This window comes from Ascaphus truei, chromosome 1, assembly GCF_040206685.1.
Source record: "Ascaphus truei isolate aAscTru1 chromosome 1, aAscTru1.hap1, whole genome shotgun sequence".
Lineage (NCBI taxonomy): Eukaryota > Metazoa > Chordata > Amphibia > Anura > Ascaphidae > Ascaphus > Ascaphus truei.
The window spans coordinates 554,716,078-554,743,097 of record NC_134483.1 but is presented as its reverse complement, the minus strand read 5'-3'; the positions used below and the strand labels follow the sequence as shown (position 1 = coordinate 554,743,097).

The 27,020-nt window shown below is 46.8% G+C and overlaps 1 protein-coding gene across 1 annotated transcript in view; it reads left to right on the top strand.

Annotated features, from left to right (window-relative positions):
* Window positions 1-25,456, top strand: part of LOC142466824 (vomeronasal type-2 receptor 26-like) — a 133,188-nt gene extending 107,732 nt beyond the window's left edge. The window contains exons 5-6 of the mRNA XM_075572350.1: window positions 12,009-12,132; window positions 24,546-25,456. Coding sequence (XP_075428465.1) covers window positions 12,009-12,132; window positions 24,546-25,456 — 1,035 coding nt within the window. The remainder of the gene's footprint in view (window positions 1-12,008; window positions 12,133-24,545) is intronic.
* The last annotated feature ends 1,564 nt before the right edge of the window (window positions 25,457-27,020 follow it).

Sequence of the window (27,020 nt, the reverse complement as noted above, 5' to 3'; positions counted from 1 at the left end):
ATCGCTTGTTTGTGAGTTTCAGGGATTGCTGGGGGATGAGTTTCAGGGATTGCTGGGGGATGTTTCAGGGATTGCTGGGGGATGAGTTTCAGGGATTGCTGGGGTGTGAGTTTCAGGGATTGCTGGGGGATGAGTTTTAGGGATCGCTGGGGGATGAGTTTCAGGGATTGCTGGGGTGTGAGTTTCAGGGATTGCTGGGGGATGAGTTTCAGGGATTGCTGGGGGATGAGTTTCAGGGATTGCTGGGAGATGAGATTCAGGGATTGCTGGGGGATGAGTTTCAGGGATTGCTGGGGTGTGAGTTTCAGGGATTGCTGGGGGATGAGTTTCAGGGATTGCTGGGGGATGAGTTTCAGGGATTGCTGGGGGATGAGTTTCAGGGATTGCTGGGGTGTGAGTTTCAGGGATTGCTGGGGGATGAGTTTCAGGGATTGCTGGGGGATGAGTTTCAGAGATTGCTGGGGGATGAGATTCAGGTATCGCTGGGGTTTGAGTTTCAGGGATTGCTGGGGGATGAGTTTCAGGGATTGCTGGGGTGTGAGTTTCAGGGATTGCTGGGGGATGAGTTTCAGGGATTGCTGGGGGATGAGTTTCAGGGATCGCTGGGGGATGAGTTTCAGGGATCGCTGGGGGATGAGTTTCAGGGATTGCTGGGTATAAATTTCAGGGAGTGCTGGGGGATGAGTTTCAGGGATTGCTGGGGTATGAGTTTCAGGGATTGCTGGGGTATGAGTTTCAGGGATCGCTGGGGGATGAGTTTCAGGGATCGCTGGGGGATGAGTTTCAGGGATCGCTGGGGGATGAGTTTCAGGGATTGCTGGGTATAAATTTCAGGGAGTGCTGGGGGATGAGTTTCAGGGATTGCTGGGGTATGAGTTTCAGGGATCGCTGGGGGATGAGTTTCAGGGATTGCTGGGTATGAGTTTCAGGGATTGCTGGGGGATGAGGTTCAGGGATCGCTGGGGGATGAGTTTCAGGGATTGCTGGGGTATGAGTTTCAGGGATCGCTGGGGGATGAGTTTCAGGGATCGCTGGGGGATGAGTTTCAGGGATCGCTGGGGGATTAGTCTCAGGGATTGCTGGGTATGTTTCAGGGATTGCTGGGGGATGAGTTTCAGGGATTGGTGGGGGATGAGTTTCAGGGATCGCTGGGGGATGAGTTTCAGGTATTGCTGGGGGATGAGTTTCAGGGATCGCTGGGGGATGAGTTTCAGGTATTGCTGGGGGATGAGTTTCAGGTATTGCTGGGGGATGAGTTTCAGGGATCACTGGGGGATGAGCTTCAGGGATTGCTGGGGTGTGAGTTTCAGGGATTGCTGGGGGATCAGTTTCAGGGATCGCTGGGGTATGAGTTTCAGGGATCGCTGGGGTGTGAGTTTCAGGGATCACTGGGGGGTGAGTTTCAGGGATCACTGGGGGATGAGTTTCAGGGATTGCTGGGGGATGAGTTTCAGGGATTGCTGGGGGTTGAGTTTCAGGGATCGCTGGGGGATGAGTTTCAGGGATTGCTGGGGGATCCAGTTTCAGGGATCGCTGGGGGATGAGATTCAGGGATTTCTGGGGGATGAGTTTCAGGGAGTGCTGGGGGGTGAGTTTCAGGGATTGCTGGGGGATGAGTATCAGGGATTGCTGGGGGATGAGTTTCAGGGATTGCTGGGGGATGAGTTTCAGGTATTGCTGGAGGATGAGTTTCAGGGATCGTTGGGGGATGAGTTTCAGGGATTGCTGGGGGTTGAGTTTTAGGGATTTCTGGGGTATGAGTTTCAGGGATTGCTAGGGTATGAGTTTCAGGGTTTGCTGGGGTGTGAGTTTCAGGGATTGCTGGGGTATGATTTTCAGGGATTGCTGGGGTATGAGTTTCAGGGATTGCTGGGGGATGAGTTTCAGGGATTGCTGGGGTTTGAGCTTCAGGGATTGCTGGGGTGTGAGTTTCAGGGATTGCTGGGGGATGAGTTTCAGGGATCGTTGGGGGATGAGTTTCACGGATGCTGGGGTATGAGTTTCAGGGATTGCTGGGGGATGAGTTTCAGGGATTGCTGGGGGATGAGTTTCAGGGATCGCTGGGGGATGAGTTTCAGGGATCGCTGGGGGATGAGTTTCAGGGATTGCTGGGTATAAATTTCAGGGAGTGCTGGGGGATGATTTTCAGGGATTGCTGGAGTATGAGTTTCAGGGATCGCTGGGGGATGAGTTTTAGGGATTGCTGGGGTATGAGTTTCAGGGATTGCTGGGGGATGAGTTCAGGGATTGCTGGGGTATGAGTTTCAGGGATTGCTGGGGGATGAGTTCAGGGATTGCTGGGGTATGAGTTTCAGGGATCGCTGGGGGATGAGTTTCAGGGATCGCTGGGGGATGATTTTCAGGGATCGCTGGGGGATGAGTTTCAGGGATTGCTGGGTATAAGTTTCAGGGAGTGCTGGGGGATGAGTTTCAGGTATTGCTGGGGGATGAGTTTCAGGGATCACTGGGGGATGAGCTTCAGGGATTGCTGGGGTGTGAGTTTCAGGGATCGCTGGGGGATGAGTTTCAGGGATCGCTGGGGTGTGAGTTTCAGGGATTGCTGGGGGATGAGTTTCAGGGATTGCTGGGGGGTGACTTACAGGGATTGCTGGTGTATGAGTTTCAGGGATCGCTGGGGGATGAGTGTAGAGGGAGAGAGGGGGTGGCCCGGTATTAAAGGGGTTGCACCCCATTTGGCCACCCCTGACCGCACCAGGGAGACAAGGGGTTAACTGGGCTGAGGTCCAGAAATGTGATGTAACCCTTGTTATGACATGTAAATGTATTTTCCCCTGTTCCATTGTAATGTCTGGTTACTCAGTGTTTGCATCACACACACACTAGAATCCATCCGGGAGCACAAGGGTTAATAATTCTTTAATGATTATAGCTCTTTGTGTAAGTTTCCCGCCTTTTCGGACACCATTTTGCAGGTCCCCATTGGCCGCCATTAGGGCTCAATGCATTTCAATAGGAATTTGTGCTGTTTTCGTCCTGTTTCCTGTAGTGACCAGCAGGTGGCGTCCGAGAGGGAGAGCGGCGGTTTCCCATTGAAAGTCAATGGGCTCATTGACTTCAATGGAGATGCCTCGAGGTAACCTAGTTGGCTGCCGTCCAGACCGCAAACCGCAAAGCGGATACAATGTCCTTCAAAAGAGCTAAAATCACTGGGTCAAGTTCAACGTCAATTAGCGGGGAAATAAACTGTTTTAGGGCACCTAGGGATAAAATTCTTTTTGCCCCTAGTTCCTAAGCGTCCCTCCACTCGACCACCACCGGGTCCCCGAATCCTGGACCCCCGATAAGGGTCGAACCAGATAGAGCGGGTCGCGCCATAGGCTTTGCCGGCGGCGGCAGAAACGGCTCAGAAAAATGACTAAGTGAGAAATGCTGAATTTTAGGAATCCATATCTCCGGTTCCGGAGGGTTCAGCGGATCAGGGTTTGGGGTATCTGTAGCCACTGCTCCGGCATCGCTGCAGAACTATCCTTGACCCGCTTGGACCAACCCGACGGAGTATGGACCCCCTTGAAGTTCGGGACTTTTCCCATAGACTTCAATGGCAGAAAACCCCCATTGACTTCAATGGCGGCGATTTACCATTGAAAGTCTATGGCGGAGCTGCCCGTTGTTTTCAATGGGGATTTAGTGAAAAGCTGAGATTTCTTTTTCAATGGAGATTTTTGTATTAAAATGATTTAATGTGCATTGGTGTAACTCCGGTTTCTTAGGTCGTAGCCAGTCGCTTTTTGGACCATATGGTGTCCCAGTTCTAGCAATGCGAACTGGGAAGTTTGGACCTGCTAAACCTAACGGAACCGGATATTTTAATACGTTTATGTTTTATGCTTAATAGTGTATCTTAAGGTATGGACAAAGACCCAGAAGAAATTCTTTTGGGCCATAAGGTAGCAGATGGCCCTGGAGACGCCGCTATGTCTAGGATTTAAGTGCTGTTCAAAGAGTTTTATCACCCTCACTGTTTATCCGAAGCCCAAACCAGGGCAGGTCTTAAGTGTTCCAGTTAACACCTTTCAACAAAGGTTTTCCTGCCAGAACTCCAAATGGTAGACTGTCTGGCATTCCTGACGTAAATGTGGGGCTTCAGAAATGAGACCCCCAGAGTTCTACTGCGCATGTGCCAACTAGCAGGGGGGCATGGGTCAGAATGCTTTCCCACGTTAGTGAGTGGCTGGAGGTAATTGTAAACCAATCCCCTGTGCTTAAGGTTAAGAATAGAAGGAGAATGGTTTATAAACTGCTGTCCACCCATATATCCTTTGTCTTCGTTTGCTGATATGGTTACCTGATATCACCTGAATGATTTCCTCACTGCTGAAAGAAATGCTACATCATACTTCTCATTCCCCAACTCTTAAGTAAGTGTACTTCTTGTTTGTTACTGTATTATCTGTTGTGTTCACCTTTATTCTAAGGAATAAATACAATTTATTATATCTTAAGCCTCGTTCAGTTCAAACCCAATTATTTTTGTGTAATATTAATAAGCCTGTGGAAGCTATCGTCACAATGAGTTTCAGGGATTGCTGGGGGATGAGTTTCAGGGATTGCTGGGGGATGAGTTTCAGGGATTGCTGGGGGATGAGTTTCAGGGATTGCTGGGGTATGAGTTTCAGGGATCGCTGGGGGATGAGTTTCAGGGATTGCTGGGGGATGAGTTTCAGGGATTGCTGGGGGATGAGTTTCAGGGATAGCTGGGGGATGAGTTTCAGGGATTGCTGGGGGATCAGTTTCAGGGATCGCTGGGGTATGAGTTTCAGGGATCGCTGGGTTGTGAGTTTCAGGGATCACTGGGGGGTGAGTTTCATTGATTGCTGGGGGATCAGTTTCAGGGATTGCTGGGGGATGAGTTTCAGGGATCGCTGGGGGATGAGTTTCAGGGATTGCTGGGGGATGATTTTCAGGGATTGCTGGGGGTTGAGTTTCAGGGATCGCTGGGGGATGAGTTTCAGGGATTGCTGGGGGATCCAGTTTCAGGGATCGCTGGGGGATGAGATTCAGGGATTTCTGGGGGATGAGTTTCAGGGAGTGCTGGGGGGTGAGTTTCAGGGATTGCTGGGGGATGAGTTTCAGGGATTGCTGGGGGATGAGTTTCAGGTATTGCTGGAGGATGAGTTTCAGGGATCGTTGGGGGATGAGTTTCAGGGATTGCTGGGGGTTGAGTTTTAGGGATTTCTGGGGTATGAGTTTCAGGGATTGCTAGGGTATGAGTTTCAGGGTTTGCTGGGGTGTGAGTTTCAGGGATTGCTGGGGTATGATTTTCAGGGATTGCTGGGGTAAGAGTTTCAGGGATTGCTGGGGGATGAGTTTCAGGGATTGCTGAGGTTTGAGCTTCAGGGATTGCTGGGTATAAATTTCAGGGAGTGCTGGGGGATGAGTTTCAGGGATTGCTGGGGTATGAGTTTCAGGGATCGCTGGGGGATGAGTTTCAGGGATTGCTGGGTATGAGTTTCAGGGATTGCTGGGGGATGAGGTTCAGGGATCGCTGGGGGATGAGTTTCAGGGATTGCTGGGGTATGAGTTTCAGGGATCGCTGGGGGATGAGTTTCAGGGATCGCTGGGGGATGAGTTTCAGGGATCGCTGGGGGATTAGTCTCAGGGATTGCTGGGTATGTTTCAGGGATTGCTGGGGGATGAGTTTCAGGGATTGGTGGGGGATGAGTTTCAGGGATCGCTGGGGGATGAGTTTCAGGTATTGCTGGGGGATGAGTTTCAGGGATCGCTGGGGGATGAGTTTCAGGTATTGCTGGGGGATGAGTTTCAGGTATTGCTGGGGGATGAGTTTCAGGGATCACTGGGGGATGAGCTTCAGGGATTGCTGGGGTGTGAGTTTCAGGGATTGCTGGGGGATCAGTTTCAGGTATCGCTGGGGTATGAGTTTCAGGGATCGCTGGGGTGTGAGTTTCAGGGATCACTGGGGGGTGAGTTTCAGGGATCACTGGGGGATGAGTTTCAGGGATTGCTGGGGGATGAGTTTCAGGGATTGCTGGGGGTTGAGTTTCAGGGATCGCTGGGGGATGAGTTTCAGGGATTGCTGGGGGATCCAGTTTCAGGGATCGCTGGGGGATGAGATTCAGGGATTTCTGGGGGATGAGTTTCAGGGAGTGCTGGGGGGTGAGTTTCAGGGATTGCTGGGGGATGAGTATCAGGGATTGCTGGGGGATGAGTTTCAGGGATTGCTGGGGGATGAGTTTCAGGTATTGCTGGAGGATGAGTTTCAGGGATCGTTGGGGGATGAGTTTCAGGGATTGCTGGGGGTTGAGTTTTAGGGATTTCTGGGGTATGAGTTTCAGGGATTGCTAGGGTATGAGTTTCAGGGTTTGCTGGGGTGTGAGTTTCAGGGATTGCTGGGGTATGATTTTCAGGGATTGCTGGGGTATGAGTTTCAGGGATTGCTGGGGGATGAGTTTCAGGGATTGCTGGGGTTTGAGCTTCAGGGATTGCTGGGGTGTGAGTTTCAGGGATTGCTGGGGGATGAGTTTCAGGGATCGTTGGGGGATGAGTTTCACGGATGCTGGGGTATGAGTTTCAGGGATTGCTGGGGGATGAGTTTCAGGGATTGCTGGGGGATGAGTTTCAGGGATCGCTGGGGGATGAGTTTCAGGGATCGCTGGGGGATGAGTTTTAGGGATTGCTGGGTATGAGTTTCATGGAGTGCTGGGGTATGAGTTTCAGGGATTGCTGGGGGATGAGTTCAGGGATTGCTGGGGTATGAGTTTCAGGGATCGCTGGGGGATGAGTTTCAGGGATCGCTGGGGGATGATTTTCAGGGATCGCTGGGGGATGAGTTTCAGGGATTGCTGGGTATAAGTTTCAGGGAGTGCTGGGGGATGAGTTTCAGGTATTGCTGGGGGATGAGTTTCAGGGATCACTGGGGGATGAGCTTCAGGGATTGCTGGGGTGTGAGTTTCAGGGATCGCTGGGGGATGAGTTTCAGGGATCGCTGGGGTGTGAGTTTCAGGGATTGCTGGGGGATGAGTTTCAGGGATTGCTGGGGGGTGACTTACAGGGATTGCTGGTGTATGAGTTTCAGGGATCGCTGGGGGATGAGTGTAGAGGGAGAGAGGGGGTGGCCCGGTATTAAAGGGGTTGCACCCCATTTGGCCACCCCTGACCGCACCAGGGAGACAAGGGGTTAACTGGGCTGAGGTCCAGAAATGTGATGTAACCCTTGTTATGACATGTAAATGTATTTTCCCCTGTTCCATTGTAATGTCTGGTTACTCAGTGTTTGCATCACACACACACTAGAATCCATCCGGGAGCACAAGGGTTAATAATTCTTTAATGATTATAGCTCTTTGTGTAAGTTTCCCGCCTTTTCGGACACCATTTTGCAGGTCCCCATTGGCCGCCATTAGGGCTCAATGCATTTCAATAGGAATTTGTGCTGTTTTCGTCCTGTTTCCTGTAGTGACCAGCAGGTGGCGTCCGAGAGGGAGAGCGGCGGTTTCCCATTGAAAGTCAATGGGCTCATTGACTTCAATGGAGATGCCTCGAGGTAACCTAGTTGGCTGCCGTCCAGACCGCAAACCGCAAAGCGGATACAATGTCCTTCAAAAGAGCTAAAATCACTGGGTCAAGTTCAACGTCAATTAGCGGGGAAATAAACTGTTTTAGGGCACCTAGGGATAAAATTCTTTTTGCCCCTAGTTCCTAAGCGTCCCCCCACTCGACCACCACCGGGTCCCCGAATCCTGGACCCCCGATAAGGGTCGAACCAGATAGAGCGGGTCGCGCCATAGGCTTTGCCGGCGGCGGCAGAAACGGCTCAGAAAAATGACTAAGTGAGAAATGCTGAATTTTAGGAATCCATATCTCCGGTTCCGGAGGGTTCAGCGGATCAGGGTTTGGGGTATCTGTAGCCACTGCTCCGGCATCGCTGCAGAACTATCCTTGACCCGCTTGGACCAACCCGACGGAGTATGGACCCCCTTGAAGTTCGGGACTTTTCCCATAGACTTCAATGGCAGAAAACCCCCATTGACTTCAATGGCGGCGATTTACCATTGAAAGTCTATGGCGGAGCTGCCCGTTGTTTTCAATGGGGATTTAGTGAAAAGCTGAGATTTCTTTTTCAATGGAGATTTTTGTATTAAAATGATTTAATGTGCATTGGTGTAACTCCGGTTTCTTAGGTCGTAGCCAGTCGCTTTTTGGACCATATGGTGTCCCAGTTCTAGCAATGCGAACTGGGAAGTTTGGACCTGCTAAACCTAACGGAACCGGATATTTTAATACGTTTATGTTTTATGCTTAATAGTGTATCTTAAGGTATGGACAAAGACCCAGAAGAAATTATTTTGGGCCATAAGGTAGCAGATGGCCCTGGAGACGCCGCTATGTCTAGGATTTAAGTGCTGTTCAAAGAGTTTTATCACCCTCACTGTTTATCCGAAGCCCAAACCAGGGCAGGTCTTAAGTGTTCCAGTTAACACCTTTCAACAAAGGTTTTCCTGCCAGAACTCCAAATGGTAGACTGTCTGGCATTCCTGACGTAAATGTGGGGCTTCAGAAATGAGACCCCCAGAGTTCTACTGCGCATGTGCCAACTAGCAGGGGGGCATGGGTCAGAATGCTTTCCCACGTTAGTGAGTGGCTGGAGGTAATTGTAAACCAATCCCCTGTGCTTAAGGTTAAGAATAGAAGGAGAATGGTTTATAAACTGCTGTCCACCCATATATCCTTTGTCTTCGTTTGCTGATATGGTTACCTGATATCACCTGAATGATTTCCTCACTGCTGAAAGAAATGCTACATCATACTTCTCATTCCCCAACTCTTAAGTAAGTGTACTTCTTGTTTGTTACTGTATTATCTGTTGTGTTAACCTTTATTCTAAGGAATAAATACAATTTATTATATCTTAAGCCTCGTTCAGTTCAAACCCAATTATTTTTGTGTAATATTAATAAGCCTGTGGAAGCTATCGTCACAATGAGTTTCAGGGATTGCTGGGGGATGAGTTTCAGGGATTGCTGGGGGATGAGTTTCAGGGATTGCTGGGGGATGAGTTTCAGGGATTGCTGGGGTATGAGTTTCAGGGATCGCTGGGGGATGAGTTTCAGGGATTGCTGGGGGATGAGTTTCAGGGATTGCTGGGGGATGAGTTTCAGGGATAGCTGGGGGATGAGTTTCAGGGATTGCTGGGGGATCAGTTTCAGGGATCGCTGGGGTATGAGTTTCAGGGATCGCTGGGTTGTGAGTTTCAGGGATCACTGGGGGGTGAGTTTCATTGATTGCTGGGGGATCAGTTTCAGGGATTGCTGGGGGATGAGTTTCAGGGATCGCTGGGGGATGAGTTTCAGGGATTGCTGGGGGATGATTTTCAGGGATTGCTGGGGGTTGAGTTTCAGGGATCGCTGGGGGATGAGTTTCAGGGATTGCTGGGGGATCCAGTTTCAGGGATCGCTGGGGGATGAGATTCAGGGATTTCTGGGGGATGAGTTTCAGGGAGTGCTGGGGGGTGAGTTTCAGGGATTGCTGGGGGATGAGTTTCAGGGATTGCTGGGGGATGAGTTTCAGGGATCGTTGGGGGATGAGTTTCAGGGATTGCTGGGGGTTGAGTTTCAGGGATCGTTGGGGGATGAGTTTCAGGGATTGCTGGGGGTTGAGTTTTAGGGATTTCTGGGGTATGAGTTTCAGGGATTGCTAGGGTATGAGTTTCAGGGTTTGCTGGGGTGTGAGTTTCAGGGATTGCTGGGGTATGATTTTCAGGGATTGCTGGGGTAAGAGTTTCAGGGATTGCTGGGGGATGAGTTTCAGGGATTGCTGAGGTTTGAGCTTCAGGGATTGCTGGGGTGTGAGTTTCAGGGATTGCTGGGGGATGAGTTTCAGGGATCGTTGGGGGATGAGTTTCACGGATGCTGGGGTAAGAGTTTCAGGGATTACTGGGGTATGAGTTACAGGGATTGCTGGGGTGTGAGTTTCAGGGATTGCTGGGGGATGAGTTTCAGGGATCGCTGGGGGATGAGTTTCAGGGATTGCTGGGGGTTGAGTTTTAGGGATTTCTGGGGTTTGAGTTTCAGGGATTGTTGGGGTATGAGTTTCAGGGATTGCTGGGGTATGAGTTTCAGTGAGTGCTGGGGGATGAGTTTCAGGGATTGCTGGGGTATGAGTTTCAGGGATTGCTGGGGTATGAGTTTCAGGGATGTCTGGGGTATGAGTTTCAGGGTTTGCTGGGGGATGAGTTACAGGTGTGCTGGGGTATGAGTTTCAGGAATTGCTGGGGGATGAGTTTCAGGGATTGATGGGGTGTGAGTTTCAGGGATCTCTGGTTGATGCGTTTCAGGGGTTACTGGGGGATGAGTTTCAGGGTTTCCTGGGGGATGAGTTTCAGGGATTGCTGGGGTATGAGTTTCAAGGATTGCTGTGGTATGAGTTTCAGGGATTGCTAGGGTATGAGTTTCGGGTATTGCTGGGGTGTGAGTTTCAGGGATTGCTGGGGGATGAGTTTCAGGGATTGCTGGGGTATGAGATTCAGGGATTGCTGGGTTGTGAGTTTCAGGGATTGCTGGGGTATGAGTTTCAGGTATTGCTGAGGTATGAGTTTCAGGGAGTGCTGGGGGATGAGTTTCAGGGATTTCTGGGTATGGGAGGTCTGCTGTATCATATGGGTATCCATTTCAAGCTCTTGACTCCGTAAAAATACAATTGAATAAGTGGCTTGCGTTTACCCTTGAAGTGCTGTTACCGATACAATGTATCCATACCTCGTTAGCCTGCAGAACTTGAAAGGCAGTAAGTCAATGGCCGTGGGAAGTAGGTCAATTTATGTGGGAACTGGGTGAACTTGAGTTCCCACAAAAAAGCCGTTTCAATGAAGCAGGCTAACTCGCGAACGGAGGCACCCAGCACCCTGTTTTTTGGTGTGCACATATAAATAAATAAAACATGCACATACACATAAAAATTACAGTTGTGGTACACCCAAAACATGACATTTTAATAAAGTGTGTAATTCTGTGAATTTAAAATGTACAGGTTGGAACTGTTTTCTGTATGCCTGGGAAGAAATCCTTTGGCATGTAAATATGCTAAAGGTGCATGAGCTAAGGGTATTTTCTTTCCTGCATTTCAAAGAGGTCCTGCTAAGTGGGATCCTCTAAGTCTAGGGGCACTGCAGGGATGAAAAGCCTCAGAGACCCAAGGTGTGAAAACCCTAACCCCATCATTCACACCTTGGAGACAAACTCCAGACTCAGGGTCGCCAAGGAAGGGGGTATTCCCGGTATGCTAAACCGCATGGGTGTCAGGTGAGCACATGCGCTTTTCAGACCAGAAAGCCTTTTTTACCCGCTTTGCAAACTAGGGGCAAATCAGGGATTGGTGGTTAAATATTCCTACGGAGGGGATTGGGTGCACATGTTAAGGATAGACTGGAGAACCCTATAACTGTGCCCGCCGGACTATCCCCAGTGTGATCCAGATACGATTCATGATGTGACTACGCTTTACACAGGATTTCGTTCAAGTACTGCGGAAGCGGTTTCAAGACGCAAGGGGTTAATAACATCGCAACCAAGAATTTACTCCAAACTTCGGAATCTGTTAGCCCTGGTGACTCCCGAACGAATTCTAACGAACTTCAATGAAATTCTTTGATTTGGCCAAGTTATTAGATCGGCAACTTGCGATCTAGCCAACGTGACTTTAAACAGAGACTGCATTTCTTGCGCTTTCTTGCAAAGGACATTTTATTTAGTTTCCCCATCCCAGTAAGTGTTGTATTGAGTGTATTCTGAAGTTGTGTGTTTGTCTAGCAAGGAAATAAATCACAATTTATTTTGCTTCCTTGTTGTGTTCAATCTAGAATCCCAAAAATATAAAAAGTGTTGATAAGTTTTGGTCCACCGTGACACTAATCAGATCCTGGATACACATCAAACTATTCATGTTAAAGCAGAGTAAAGTATTAACCATGACTATCAATGTGTGCCGGGGCAGTGACTCTCACATGACATTATACCGGCTTTGTTTTATTACAGGTTCCCCGTGCCGTGTGCACTGAGCCTTGTACTCCAGGATACCGCAAAACACATCCAGAAGGAGAACCAGTTTGCTGCTATATTTGTGTTCCTTGTTCAAAGGGGGAGATCTCCAACGCATCTGGTAGGTGATTGTCACGTGACGGTACTGATCAGGGCTCGCAAGTTCGTTTGATCGCCAACCCAAGACACGGAGTTCAGGAAACTATGTTTATTTGCAAGGTCGACAGAATAGAAGCATACAAACGTACACAAAACACACAATTATCAACTTTGTGACCCACCTCTTTCCTGGGAAGGGATTGGATTTCTCCCCACGGAGTAAGTTACCTGGAGGGGAGGCCAGGGGTAGCCACAAGAGTCCCTCTGTTTCTGGATTGGGGGTACAGCGATGTCTGGGGACCACTTTGAGAGTGGACTCACAAGGGATAAAACAGTCCTTTTCCTTGGTGCAATTACGGTTGAAGATGCCCCGCTAGTCTGGAAACTAACCTCTGCTGGTTAGTTGGTGCAAGGGTTAAAGATACCAGCTCTCTGCAGCAGGCAGAAGCGAATAGCTAGAGAAATTCTTCAAAAGGTCATTGTTAACTTTGGCTTTGTTTCTTGGCTCAGGACGCACCAGAGCATATGGAACCGGGCCCCTCACACAGACGGGTTTAATTCTGCTAGTCCACTCAGAGTCCTGCTGTAAGCCAGACCCAGGAACTTAGTCTCCCACAAGAGACTCCAGTACACCCCAATGTATACAGATTCAGTCCCCTCGTGAACTGGATGCCAATAGACTGACCTGCTCTAAGACACACACACTAATACAGGTTGGGGGTTTCAGTTATATCTCAAACTTTAGAGAGATGCCTGACTGTCTGCGCGCATCAAAGTGTTTTCCTGGCCTCTTTTTTTCTGGCTAAGTTAGGCGCAAACTGCTGACACTCTATTCCTTTGGAGTGTGTAACAGAGTCCTTTGGAGTGTGTAACAGAGTCTGTGAGGCTGGGGACGCCTTTACATGTGTTACATTACACCCTTTGATGATCACCTCAACCTTCTTTATTAGTCATGCAAGCAGAGGCATTAGGATGCAAGGAAGGGTCGTCCCCTGGCCTCTTGGGCCTTCATTAGGAATGCAGGAATAAGACGTCCAATGTCCACTTTGTTACTGCGATGAACCCCGAACCCCCTAAAGGATTAGGATTTGTTGGGGTAGACTGTCTTAATGGCTACCTGAGTCCACTATCAGAGTACCAAGGAGGGGAGTTTCTAGGACCTCCAGATCCGAAGTTAGGGCAATTTAGCAGATTGGTGCTTTTCAGATAAAATGATATAACACAGATTCTTTACAGCAAAAATAATCATTTTTGATTACCAGGAATGCGTTCCCCGAGACTCTGGGGTTTTCCCCACAATGTTTTGCCCCTTTTAGCAAGGCGTGGTGGTACCAGAAACTAGTTTCTAGCCCCAACGATTCTTGAGTTATGACCCCATACAGGCTACTTAGGGAATGGGTCCAATCACACTTAGCCCCCAAACAATACAATACAAACACATAGGAAGGAGCAGGAACATACATTCACAGGGGGAACACAGCAATAATACATTTATATACATGTTCCTATGATGTGGGTTGTATCTGCAGGGTGCAGGCCAGAGATACCATAACACCCCACGTCACAGTGATCTTAGTCACCAAAGGGTAAAAGCAGTAATTCCATACTCCCACTTACCTTGGTTTCTAGGTTTTTGTATTACAGGGGATTATTATGGAGGATGCTAATTGCTGATATAACAACATTAGGACACAATGTAATTGAGGTTGGTTTAGTCTCACATTATTAATAATATCTGCCTCACTAAACATATTTGGTGCTTTGGGTGTTCTTTTTGGAACTGGCACATTGGAACTGTGCCTACGAGCAATGGCTTCCCCTTGCCAATCCCACACCTACCAATGGGTAGGCTTCACAGGGTCTGGGAGAACAAAGAGTTTCCCCCACGGGAAGCCTTTGTCTCGGGACCTGGTTTTCCCCCCTTTCCCGCTCAACCAGATGGCCCGACACCTCTCTACTCCCATCCTCCCCTTTGATCCACTATATCTGTGCAGGTATCCTGCCTAATCCAGTTACTGAGACCACCTCCATAGAGATGAATGCACATGTTCAAACACATTTATTTCTCTAACCTGGGCTCGGGGATTTGGATGATAAAATGTAGCTTTTGGCTGCCAAGTTTTAAAGCAAGTTTCAATAACTTGCTGGCTTGGCAATATTAACAGGGAAACATAATGGGATTAAAATGCATATGCTTATCCGCACATCAGGTGTGATTTGCAGGTAAAATTATGGGGAAACCGGTAACTTTGTCCCAGAAGATTTTATATATTAATTGTAACCCTTTTTGCCCCCACTACCCCAGTGCAAACCATTAAAGTCCTGCTCCCAATGTCCACGTTCTGTACCTAAAACACATAGGGGCCTATGCAGAGAGCAGCGCTATTTCAAAACTCGCCATTTTTTGGAGAAATTCGCGCAGAAAACAGCAGAAAATGGCGAGTTACGAAAAACGCGCCAATTTTTTTTTTCTATTTCTAAAACTCGCCTCGCGGCTGGAGAGAACCTCCATCTCGCCAGTTTTAAAAATATCTTAATGCAGAGAGGCGCGAACGGCATCTAGCGGCTGTTCGCGCCAATAAAATGGCGCGATTGTCTCCTATTTGCCTCGCCAGGAAAAGTTGGCAAGAAGCTGCCGCTCGCGGCCATAGGAAAGGAAAAAAAAAGGCGCAAATTTTTTTTAACACATTTCTGAAGCGCGCATCTCGCCAATTTAAACTCGCCACACGCATTCATGTTAAACATAGCAGAATTCGCACTTTTCTGCATATGGAGAATAAAACTCTCCGAAAAAGCTACTTTTTATTAAACTCGCCAATTTTAAAATTCGCTGCTCTCTGCATAGGCCCCTATTAGTGCTGATATGCCGCCGGGGAACCACGATTTTAGGGGTAGCTAGCCGGGCCTCAGCTTTATTATGAAGGCTGGCCCCCACCATCACACCCATGATTTAAAAGGCAAATTTGTGAAAAATGAAGATTAAATAACTTGTTATATTTATTCAAGTTCATATATACTATTTAAATAATAATATTTCAAATATGATAAGCAATTAGACCTTCTGACTTACATATGTATTTCAATTGTTTCTGACGTGGTACTCACTAAGAAACTCAGGTGTCATTGCACTAAGCAGTTAACGTCCGCTTAAATGTCAAGCCGGAGACGCATTTGAGATCGACCGTGCTCAAATCTGCCTGAACGTGCGTGCTTTCCCCCCCCACCCCCACCCCTGCTATCGCGCTTAAAGTTCAAGTGCAAAAAAAATCCGCCTGTAACATTTGCATGGAGATTCTGCATCTCCATGCACGGCTGTTACAGGCGATCGTGCATTAAGAATATACCTTTTAATAATAATGTACATGTGCAGGGGGTCTCCGGAACTGAATCACATTGGTTTCAGGTCCGGGACCCCCTACTTCATGAGATACAGGCCCCGTTATGGGGTGCCGGTATCCCCTGTACTTCTAAAGCTTCCACGTCACGTGCCGTAGCGGAAGCCACTATGGTAATGAAGCTGCATTAATGTAAATTTTAATATTAGTGTGCGGGAGCAGGGGGTCCCCTGTGCTGAAACGCATTGATTTCTGTCTCAAAGACCTCCTGCTTCCCGAGTTACAGGCCCCGATATGGGGCGTACGATGCCAGTGTCGCCGACATCTTTATAGCATCCAAGACGCGACGTGGACGCTATAAAGATGGCGGCGACACTCGCACTGATACCACATATCGGGGCCTGTAACTCGGGAAGCAGGGGGTCCCTGAGCCAGAAATGAAAGTGGTTAAGCTCAGGAGACCCCCTGTTCCCACACACTATTAATAAAAATACATTAAAGCAACTTCATTACCTTAGCGGATAGCTGCTAAGGTAATGAAGGGGTTAAGAGTTGTGGACGATTTCCCCCAATAAACATTACAATACACAACACAGACACCCCCTGTGACCTCAACAACCCCTATACCCCTAATAATACTGTACATACATAGCTTAATTTTTGGGGGATGCATAAGAATGATACTACAGGTTGGCGGTGGCCCTCGGGTGGTCCTCGCAAGTGCCCGGGGGTCCCCGCTTGCCTGCAGTTCCAATTCTCTGCCACCCAAAAATAATTAAAAAATACACCCATACTTTTAACAAATACACCCCCCCTAACACATACACTACAGTAATGGGCAAAATTACTATTAACCACATATGGAAAATAATGCATTTGAACATTTAAAATACATTAATCACAATAAATAAAATAAAAACATCTTGCACTCTCCCTTCTTGCCCGGCTGCCACGATGAAGGCCGTCTTCATCCTCATCCTGCCCATGTCCTTACGGTGCTACAAAACATACACAAGAATAAAAAGAGCCAATGTAATGTCCCCTAGCCCCTTACGCACCTTAGCGGTCATTAAACGCTATAGTAATTAAGGGGTTAACCCACCCTCACCCACCACTCGGGAGGCCTAACCACCCTCCTTCACTATCCACCCCGTGAGGCCTAGCCACCCTCACCCACTACCCACAAGGAGGCATACCCACATACCCTTGGGGACAATACCTCCTTCCCCCACCCTCACTACCCACAATAAACATCACTATATTTAATAAACAATACATAACCCACCCACCCCCTGTGCCCCCCCATCAATACATGATTTATTCTTTTACATACAGGGTTAATACCCCATTCCCACAAGGTCCTGGTGGGTGTCCGCAGGCCCCACAGTGTACCAGTACTCCAGGGGTCACCGTGGGCCTCAAATGGGGTCTCAATGGGTGGGCCGATATGTGACTGGGGGTCCTCGGGTCAGCCACACAGGTGTCAGAGGGTCCTCGGGTGGTTCCCATTGGGGTATGGGGCCCTCGGGTGGTCCCTACGGGTCCATGGGGCCTCCACAGCTGTGGGGCCCCCAGTTCTTCCCTGCAGGTGTCCCCCGTGAGTCCGCAGCCTGGTACCCATGGACGTCCGTGGACCCTCAAGTGCTATCCAGAGATCCCCGCAGATCTAAGGAACTGTATGTAAAAAAAATAAACCAGTCATATACATTCAATTAAATAAATACCCCCCCCCCCAAAAAAAAAACACATACAGTACAGTAATGTGCAAAATAACTATTATCCAGATATGGATAATCGATTATTTGCCCATTATTAAACACATAAAACAGCATCAATAAAGTAAATAAATATAGTTCTACTTACCCACCAGCAATGTGATGGGCGTCCAGTCATCAAACGGGCTCCGTTGGCTAAAAAATACATAGCAGGGAGACTTCCGGTGAGGTCAACAGGCATGGTCGCTTGACTGTGCAGCTCCTGAGACCCTCCAAATGGTGTCTCCCCTGGTGGGCCGCGGGTGTCTCGGGGTCCCCGAGTCAGCCCCACAGGTGTCTGAGGGTCTTCAGGTGGTTCCCAAGGGGGTCTGGGGCCCTCTGGTAATCCCTACGTGTCCGCGGGGCCCCCACAGCTGCGGGGCCCACGGTTCTTCCCCACAGATGTCCCCCTTGGGTCTGCAGCCTGGTACCCGTGGGCATCCAGGGTTGTCCTCAGGTGGTCTCCAGAGGTCCCCGCAGACCTAAGGAACCAAACCTGTTTTTAAAAAAAATAAACCTGTCATATACATTTAAATAAATAAATACTCGCCACCAAACATATACAGTACAGTAATGATCAAAATAACTATTATCCAGATATGGATAATAGATTAGTTGCCTATTATTAAACACATAAAGCAGCATCAATAAAGTAAATAAATAGAGTTCTAGTTACCCCCTGGCAATGTGATGGGCGTCCGGTCAGCAAACGGCCTCAGTTGGCAAAAAAATACATAGCAAATACTTTCAAATGCCAGTTAACCCCTTAATCACCTTAGCGGTTAATAACCGTGAAAGTAATTAATGGGTTAACCCACCCTGCCCCGATATCAACCGTTCACACATTCATTTGTACAGAGGGTATAATTATATATATGAACAAAAAACAAACAAAAGCGCAATCTCCGTAGCATGTAACTGAGTAAAAAATAAGGTACATTTATTTAAAAAATCAGCATCCCATAAGAATGTGCACTTACAGGATTTTAAACAGAACCATTCGTGGGAGAGAAATCTCTATTGTGGTCATCTGCGGTGGTAGGGTGAGTCCCAGGTTTGCAGAGTGGATGTAAACAGCCCAGGTTCACCATGAACTCCTATCCCGAATTGGCTCTACGCGTTTCGTCACACTGCGGCGACTTCGTCAGGAGTTCTGTGCGTAGAGCTGTGAAGTCATCGCGTTTGTGTTGGTGCATTTGGAGTCCCTGGCTTCCCTGCGCTCCGGATGGCGGTAATTTCAAGTGTTAGCAACCATTGTATGAGGGAGCAAAGGACGTGCAGGCATTGGATGCCTTTATATCTTGCTGGCAATACGGGATAGGAGTTCATGGTGAACCTGGGCTGTTTACATCCACTCTGCAAACCTGGGACTCACCCTACCACCGCAGATGACCACAATAGAGATTTCTCTCCCACGAATGGTTCTGTTTAAAATCCTGTAAGTGCACATTCTTATGGGCTGCTGATTTTTTAAATAAATGTACCTAATTTTTTACTCGGTTACGTGCTATGGAGCTTGCGCTTTTGTTTGTTTTTTGTTCATAGATTCCAAAAGTGGTTGGCTATACCACTCCTCTTAAAGCTGCAAAGACGCTCCCTGGATCTTCTATTGGGACTATATTTCTCTCTGGATTTTTTGTTTGAGTGGAACATTCAATTTGGATTTTCCCTTTTTTTTTTCACTATCACGTTATGGTTTGTAGATATTATTAGGTTAAATTGTGGTAATTTTAATTTATTTTAATATTTTAAATATGTTATTATAATTTATCATTTATTAGGGTTATTTCACATCCTCTTTAGCGTTACTTAATTTTTGTGTTGTCTTCATAATTATATATATATATATGGCTAGACATACAGGGATAATAAATTATTGTTTTGCAAATGTTTCTTTAGGTTCTTTTGATGTTTTTAAAATGTATTTTGCAGCTTTCTTTAGAAATTGGTGTGTGTAATGTAATTTTTATTTAGTTTCATGTCATTTTTCATGGTCTTTGCAATAGTTTATTTCAGAGGCTTGCTTTTTAATATTGCCTTATTTGGTTGTTAGATTTTGTATGATGGTGGTTACTTTGAAGTTGAATTACTTTTAAGTAAGAAACTGAAATCTCTCGTCCCTAAGAGGAGGGAATCTCTTGAAGGATTTCAACCGTATGTTCCTAGGGCTTACCAGAGATGGAGGTGTTGAACCATTAAGTGAGACGGAGGCATTCACCCCAGTAACCTGGTCCTGTTATCCCCCATACCATCGCGGGAGACACAGGCCCTCCTGTTGACAGCAGGTATGCACCACCCAGACACACGTAGCCAGACACTAGGACAGAGGGGGGGGGGCTCAATCTGCGATTGGCCCCGGGAAGAGTGGCTACATATATATATGTAGAGGTATCAGAACCGTGTTAGCTGAGAATCAATAATCAAAAAATAAATAGATGATACCGTTCTGTGGAAATGCTTTAATTTCCGCGAGCTTTCGAGATACACTGATCTCTTCTTCCGGCGATGTTACAATGAATGAAGCAAGCAAAGGGTATGCTTAAAAACAGTGCCTCTTGGAATGTTATCTGTGCTTGTCCCTCCCCCGTGTGTGGATGTGATTTATTGCTAGAGGTGCTAAATGGTTCCTGAAAGTTAGTGATGTAAGAGTGTGTGTATCTGTGTGAATATAAATGAATGGAGAGCCCACAGTGTAGACAGTGCTTTACAAAAGGTTTGTGTGGACTGGGAGTTAATATAAATGGTGTGGGTAGGTGTGGAAATGTGAGAGATTATAGCATAACTAAAAGTGTGTGTAGATACTATGTGGTCCCTATTGGTGTATAGGGATGGAAAAACAAGGAGTATTAGTATGTGTGAGAGACAGCTTTGTGTGCATACATATAGCACAGTATGTACAGACATGGCCTTTAGCGCTCATGGGAAGAGAGTTCACTTGTGTCAGTAATGACTCATAAAATTTCGATCTCTGTTTAGGCCACCGCTAAGTGTCCCGAACAGTTGCATAAATTTGAATTCATGCAACCGTCTCTCTTTCGGTGTTTTAAGATTACCTTTGAGTATGGCAACCCTCAAATCGTTCATCTTATGGCCAGAGAAATGTTCGCCGACAGGACCGTCTCTTGTTCCGCGTGTGATGCTGTGGCGATGCAGGTTCATTCTCTTGTTTAGCCCCTGCCCCGTCTCACCTACTGTATGTAGTAGCAGCCCATTGGGCATTTCATGCACATGATGAGGTACACGACATTGCTGGAGGAACAGGTGAACCTTCCTCTGATTTTGTATTCCCGATTCTTGTGTGTTATTTGTATTGTGTCCGCTGTTTAGAGCATTGCGCAGGTTTTGCATCTTGCGTCCTGGCATGGTTTCATTCCGCATTCAGTTGTACTGCTGAATACTTTACTCCTCACCATAATATTCTTGAGATTATGAGGTTGCCTGTATGATAATAAGGGTGCTTCAGTGAAGACCTATTGCAGTCTTGTATCTTCCTGAAGGATGGGTTGTAGTTCCCTGGCGATCTTGCGTAGGGCTCCTAGGTGTGAGTTATATGTGACCACCAAAGGTACCCTGTCGCTTGTCTCTTTCTGTTTGTATTCAAGGAGATCACTTCTTGGTATTCTGGTGGCTTTGTGAATTTGCTGATCTACAATTCTGTGGTTATATCCACAGTTTATAAAATCTGATCTCAAGGCTTTAATCCGCTGGTCTCTGTCTGCTGTGTCGGAGCATATCCGGTTGTATCGTATGGCTTGACAGTAGATGGTTGCATGCTTGGTGTGTGTCGGGTGGAAGCTGTTGTAACTCAAATAGCTGGCTCTGTCTGTAGGTTTGTGGTATACAGAAGTCTGTAGTTGGTTGTTCTTTATGGTGATGGTGGTGTCTAGGAAATGTACTTCGTCCGGGGAATGGGTGAGTTTGAGGTTGATGGTCGGGTGGAACGTATTGAAGTTGTCATAGAACTGTAGGAGGTCTTGTTCGCCAGAGGTCCAAATCAGGAGTTATTGATGTAGCGATATATATTACCCATCTGGATAATGAATAAAAACATAAATAACGACGCAAAAAACTATGCAAAAAAGAGGTAGATGTCTAAAGGGATGAGGAAGATAGACATAATTAGATACATACATAAATACATCTAAATACATGTGATGTGATCCACAAAATGCAGACCCTCACTCCAAAGGGTCTTAATGTTGATATAGACATTGGTGCTTTTTTAACATAGTTTTTAATACCGTTTTAAGTATACATGTATTTAGATGTATTTATGTATGTATCAAATTATGTCTATTTTCCTCGTCCCTTTAGACATCTACCTCTTTTATGCATCGTTTTTTGCGTCAATATTTATGTTTTTATTCATTTTTACATATATATATATGTAATTTGTTAATAAATTGTATTTAGATTAGGGCAATTAGATTGTATTAGCACATATAGCTTGTATCTGTTTAATTCTTGTAAAGTGTATCATTATTATAACTTTGTATAACATCTCCTTTGCGATTGCTATATAAGCTGCATATTGATTGGTATTTTCTGTGTTGGACCCCCTGATTGGCCATTTGTATTTATACATGGACTATATATAAGGGAGGTCCTTTGGGGTTCAGTATTCCGATTTCTGAAGAAGCCACAGCGAAACGCGTTGAATCGATCAGCTGTTGGAGGTGACAGAGCTGGGGAGAATACCGGAGGAAGGTGCTGGCAAACTGCGGAGACTGACATGCTAGGCAGCCTTTTCCGCCCTTACCTGAGACGTCACAGGATGTGATGCGGGCACAGGTGACGCATGCGGAAGTACTCCGTCGTCTGGAGATACCGGCATCATCATTTGACTACAGCTGTCCTCTCCCACGAATATATCTTTTATGTCAAATGTGAGTGCAATATCCATATTAATACTGTTGTGCAATACAATTTTAGATCGTACTATACTATTGTGCGTTCTCTCTTTTCTCTCTCCATATTCCTTTCGAGATACTCTGAGTATCCACACGATCTACATACACCACTAGCTTCCAGACTTACAACTATTATATTTTCCTAAGAGGGCATCCATTAAAGGGCTCCTATCAGAGAGTGATGGGTCTCTGATACGTCTATCTTACCTTACCATTTGTGAGTACAACCATTGCAGAGACTGTTTTTTGATCACTTATTTTTTATTACCATCAGCACCATTATATTGTTTCTTTTTTTGCATATTCTCACAAGTATCACAGCGCTCCTCCCAATTGGAAAACTGCTTCAGGGAAGACCTGTTGCAGTCTTGTATCTTCCTGGAGGATGGGTTGTAGTTCCCTGGCGATCTTGCGTAGGGCTCCTAGGTGTGGGTTATATGTGACCACCAAAAATACCCTGTCGCTTGTCTCTTTCTGTTTGTATTCAAGGAGATCACTTCTTGGTATTCTGGTGGCTTTGTGAATTTGCTGGTCTACAATTCTGTGGTTTTATCCACGGTTTATAAAATCTGATCTCAAGACTTTAATCCGCTGGTCTCTGTCTGCTGTGTCCGAGCATATCTGGTTGTATCGTATGGCTTGACTGTAGATGGTTGCATGTTTGGTGTGTGTCGGGTGGAAGCTGTTGTAACTCAAATAGCTGGCTCTGTCTGTAGGTTTGCAGTATACAGAAGTCTGCAGTTGGTTGTTCTTTATGGTGATGGTGGTGTCTAGGAAATGTACTTCGTCCGGGGAATGGGTGAGTTTGAGGTTGATGGTCAGGTGGAATGTATTGAAGTTGTCATAGTATTGTAGGAGGTCCTGTTCGCCAGAGGCCCAAATCAGGAGTTATTGATGTAGCGATATATGATACCCATCTGGATAATAGTTATTTTGCACATTACTGTACTGTATGTGTTTGGGGGGAGGAGATATTTATTTATTTAAATATATATGCCAGGTTTATTTTTTATACATACAGGGTTGGTTCCTTAGCCCTGCGGGAACCTCTGGAGACCACCTGAGAGCCCACGGATGCCCACGGGTACCATGGCTGTGGACACACGGGGGTCACCTGCGGGGAAGAACCGGGGGCCCCACAGCTGTGGGGGCCCTGCAGACCCCCGTGGGAACCACCCGAGGACACTCAGACACCATGCGGGCCCACCCGCAGGGACCACATTTGGGGCCCACGGTGACCCACAGGGACCACCTGGAGGCGAACGGCGCTTACAGACCCTGGAGTACTTGTAAACTCTGGGTCCTGCGGACACCCACCAGGAAACCAGGGACTCCCATGGGCGACTCCCGTGGGCCTGGGGTATTAACCCTGTATGTAAAATAATACATTATGTATTTATGGGGGAGCACAGGGGGTGGCTTATTAAATATAATCATGTTTATAGTAGGTAGCAGGAGTGGGGGAAGGGGGTATTGTCCCCAATTCAGGATGGGTAGGCCTCCCGGTGTGTAGTGGGTGAGGGTGGTTAGACTTCACAGGGTGGGTTGTGGGGGAGGGTGGTTAGGCCTCCCGAGTGGTGGGTGAGGGTGGGTTAATCCCCTTAATTACTATACCGGTTAATGACCGCTAAGGTGATTAAGGGGCTAGGAGACATTACATTGGCTCTTTTTATACTTGTGTATGTTTTGTCGCACCGGAGGGACATGAGCAGTATGAGGATGAAGACTGCCTTCATCGTGGGTGCCTGGTAAAGTTAAGTGAAATATGTATTTACTGAATTTATTGTGATTCATGTATTTTAAATGGGCAAATGCACTATTATCCATATGTGGATAATAGTAATTTTGCCCATTTCTGTAGGGTATGTATTAGGGGGGCAGGTGGGTGTATTTATTTACAAATATTGTTTATTTTTTGGGGCCCACCATTGGTACCGCAGGCCTGCGGACACCATTGAACAGCCGCGGGGACTCCCGATGACTCCTGCTGCGATCACCCGGTGACACCCGTGGGGTCAGCCGGAGACACCCGCCGGCCTGTTGTATTGATGGTGTGCCTGCAAAAAGTTAAACGAAGACATTTTTCTAAGTACTGCTCCTATGGTGTCTCCCTTTAGCTGGCGTGCTTTTTCAAGAGCTTCGTTAAAGCATGATCACTTTTCGTAGCTTTGAAAATAGTGCAGACTGGCAGAAATCAGCGCATTTAGCTTTGTGGGACTTAGAAAATGTCTTGAAAAAAGCCAGTTTAAGAGCGCAAACTCCCTGTTATCACTGCTCTGTGAATCACGCTGAGCGCAATATCACGTTCTAAAGCACTTTGCGCTCTTAAAGCCACTTATCGGAGTTTAGTGCATAGCCCCTCAGTACTAGAGTGTGTACAATAATACACGCTAAATATGTTTCTGAAAAATCTGATTATTACTAATGTTTCCCCAGATGTGGAAATCTGTTCACCATGCCAGGAGGATCAGTGGCCCAATGAAGACAGGAACAGATGTATCCCCAAAGTTACAGATTTCTTATCTCTTGAAGATGTTCTGGGTGAATTGTTATCTTTCCTCTCTTTGCTTCTGTCCTTTCTGACTGTCATGGTCATGATGCTCTTTGTGAGATATCGGGACACTCCGATCGTCAAGGCCAATAACCGGGACCTCAGCTTTGTTCTCCTCTGCTCCCTCATGCTGAGCTTCCTGTGCTCGCTACTTTTCATTGGACGTCCCATGGATGTAACCTGTATACTCAGACAAACCTCTTTTGGTATCATCTTCACTGTGGCTGTGTCTTCTGTACTGGCCAAGACTGTCATGGTTGTCATCGCCTTCACAGCCACCAAGCCAGGGAGCAGGTTGAAGAAGTGGGTGGGACCCAGAATATCTCATGGTATAGTCATAGTGAGCTCATTTATTCAAGTTATGATATGTGTGATCTGGTTGTCCATCTCTGCTCCTTTCCAGGATTTTAACATGAACTCGGAGGTTGGGAAAATAATCATTGAATGTAATGAAGGCTCTTTGGTTGCATTCTACTCTGTCCTTGGTTATATGGGACTTCTGGCAGCTGTGAGCTTCATTGTAGCATTCCTGGCTAGGACATTACCTGACAGCTTCAACGAGGCCAAGTACATCACCTTCAGCATGCTGATGTTCTGTAGTGTTTGGGTTTCCTTCATCCCAGCCTACCTGAGCACAAAAGGCAAATATATGGTGACTGTTGAGATATTTGCAATGTTAGCTTCTGGCTCAGGGCTTTTTGGATGTATATTTATTCCCAAATGTTATGTCATCCTTTTGAAACCAGAACAAAACACAAGAGAATATCTGATGGGGAGATCTAATGCTAACATGTAGAAGATGAAATAAGCTTACATTTCACATTGTCTTCCTTAATGTTTATACATGTCTCTATCTGTGCAGGCAGAGTGAGCCTAAGCTGTCCTAGGCTCTAGCTGTGATGAGTTGACTAACTAAGCACAGAAGGAATATCTTATATTATATATTGTGATGCCCACACCACGTTGCAGTATCTTTTATTGTATTGTATTGTATGTCTTTATTTATATAGCGCCATTAATGTACATAGCGCTTCACAGCAGTAATACACGTGGTAATCAAATAAATAACAGATAATATAAATAACAGATCATGGGAATAAGTGCTTCAGACATAAAAGTAACATTAAGGAAGAGGAGTCCCTGCCCCGAGGAGCTTACAGTCTAAATGGTATTTATGGAGAACATACAGAGACAGTAGGAGGGAGTTCTGGTAAGTGCGTCTGCAGGGGGCCAAGCTTTATGTATTATGTGTTCAGAATATCCACAGTGCTATTCATATGTTTCTTTAAGCAAGTGTGTCTTAAGTTGGGTCTTAAAGGTGGATAGAGAGGGTGCTAGTCAGGTACTGAGGGGAAGGGCATTCCAGAGGTGTGGGGCAGTAAGTGAAAAAGGTTTAAGGTGGGAGAGGGCTTTAGATACAAAGTGGGTAGAAAAAAGACATCCTTGAGAAGAACGCAAGAGTCTGGATGGTGCATAACGAGAAATTAGGGCTGAGATGTAAGGAGGGGCAGAAGAATGTAAAGCTTTAAAAGTGAGGAGAAGAATGGAGTGTGAGATGCGGGGTTTGATCAGAAGCCAGGAGAGGGATTTCAGGAGGGGAGACGCTGAGACAGATTTAGGAAAGAGTAGAGTGATTCTGGCAGCAGCATTTAGGATAGATTGTAGGGGAGACAGGTGAGAGACAGGAAGGCCGGACAGCAGGAGGTTACAGTAATCAAGACGGGAGAGAATGAGGGCCTGAGTCAGAGTTTTAGCAGTCGAGCAACAGAGGAAAGGGCATATCTTTGTTATATTGCGGAGGAAAAAGCGACAGGTTTTAGAAATGTTTTGAATGTGAGGGGCGAATGTGAGAGAGGAGTCGAGTGTGACCCCAACGCAGCGTGCTTGGGCCACTGGGTGAATGCTCGTAGTTCCAACAGTAATGTGGAAGGAGGTAGTAGGGCCAGGTTTGGGAGGAAGTATGAGCTCTGTTTTAGCCATGTTGAGTTTAAGGCGGCGGAGGGCCATCCAGGATGATATAGCAGAGAGACATTCAGAAACTTTGGTTTGTACAGCAGGTGTAAGGTCGGGTGTTGAAAAGTATATTTGTGTGTCGTCGGCATAGAGGTGATAATTAAACCCAAAAGATGTTATTAGGTCACCTAGAGAGAGTGTATACAGAGAAAAGAGAAGAGGTCCCAGGACAGAGCCCTGGGGTACCCCCACAGAGAGATCAATACAGGAGGAGGAGGTGTTAGCAGAAGAGACACTGAAAGTACGATGGGAGAGGTAGGATGAGATCAAAGATAGAGCTTTGTTCCGAATACCAAGAGTATGGAGAATGTGAAGGAGAAGAGGGTGGTCCACGGTGTCAAATGCTG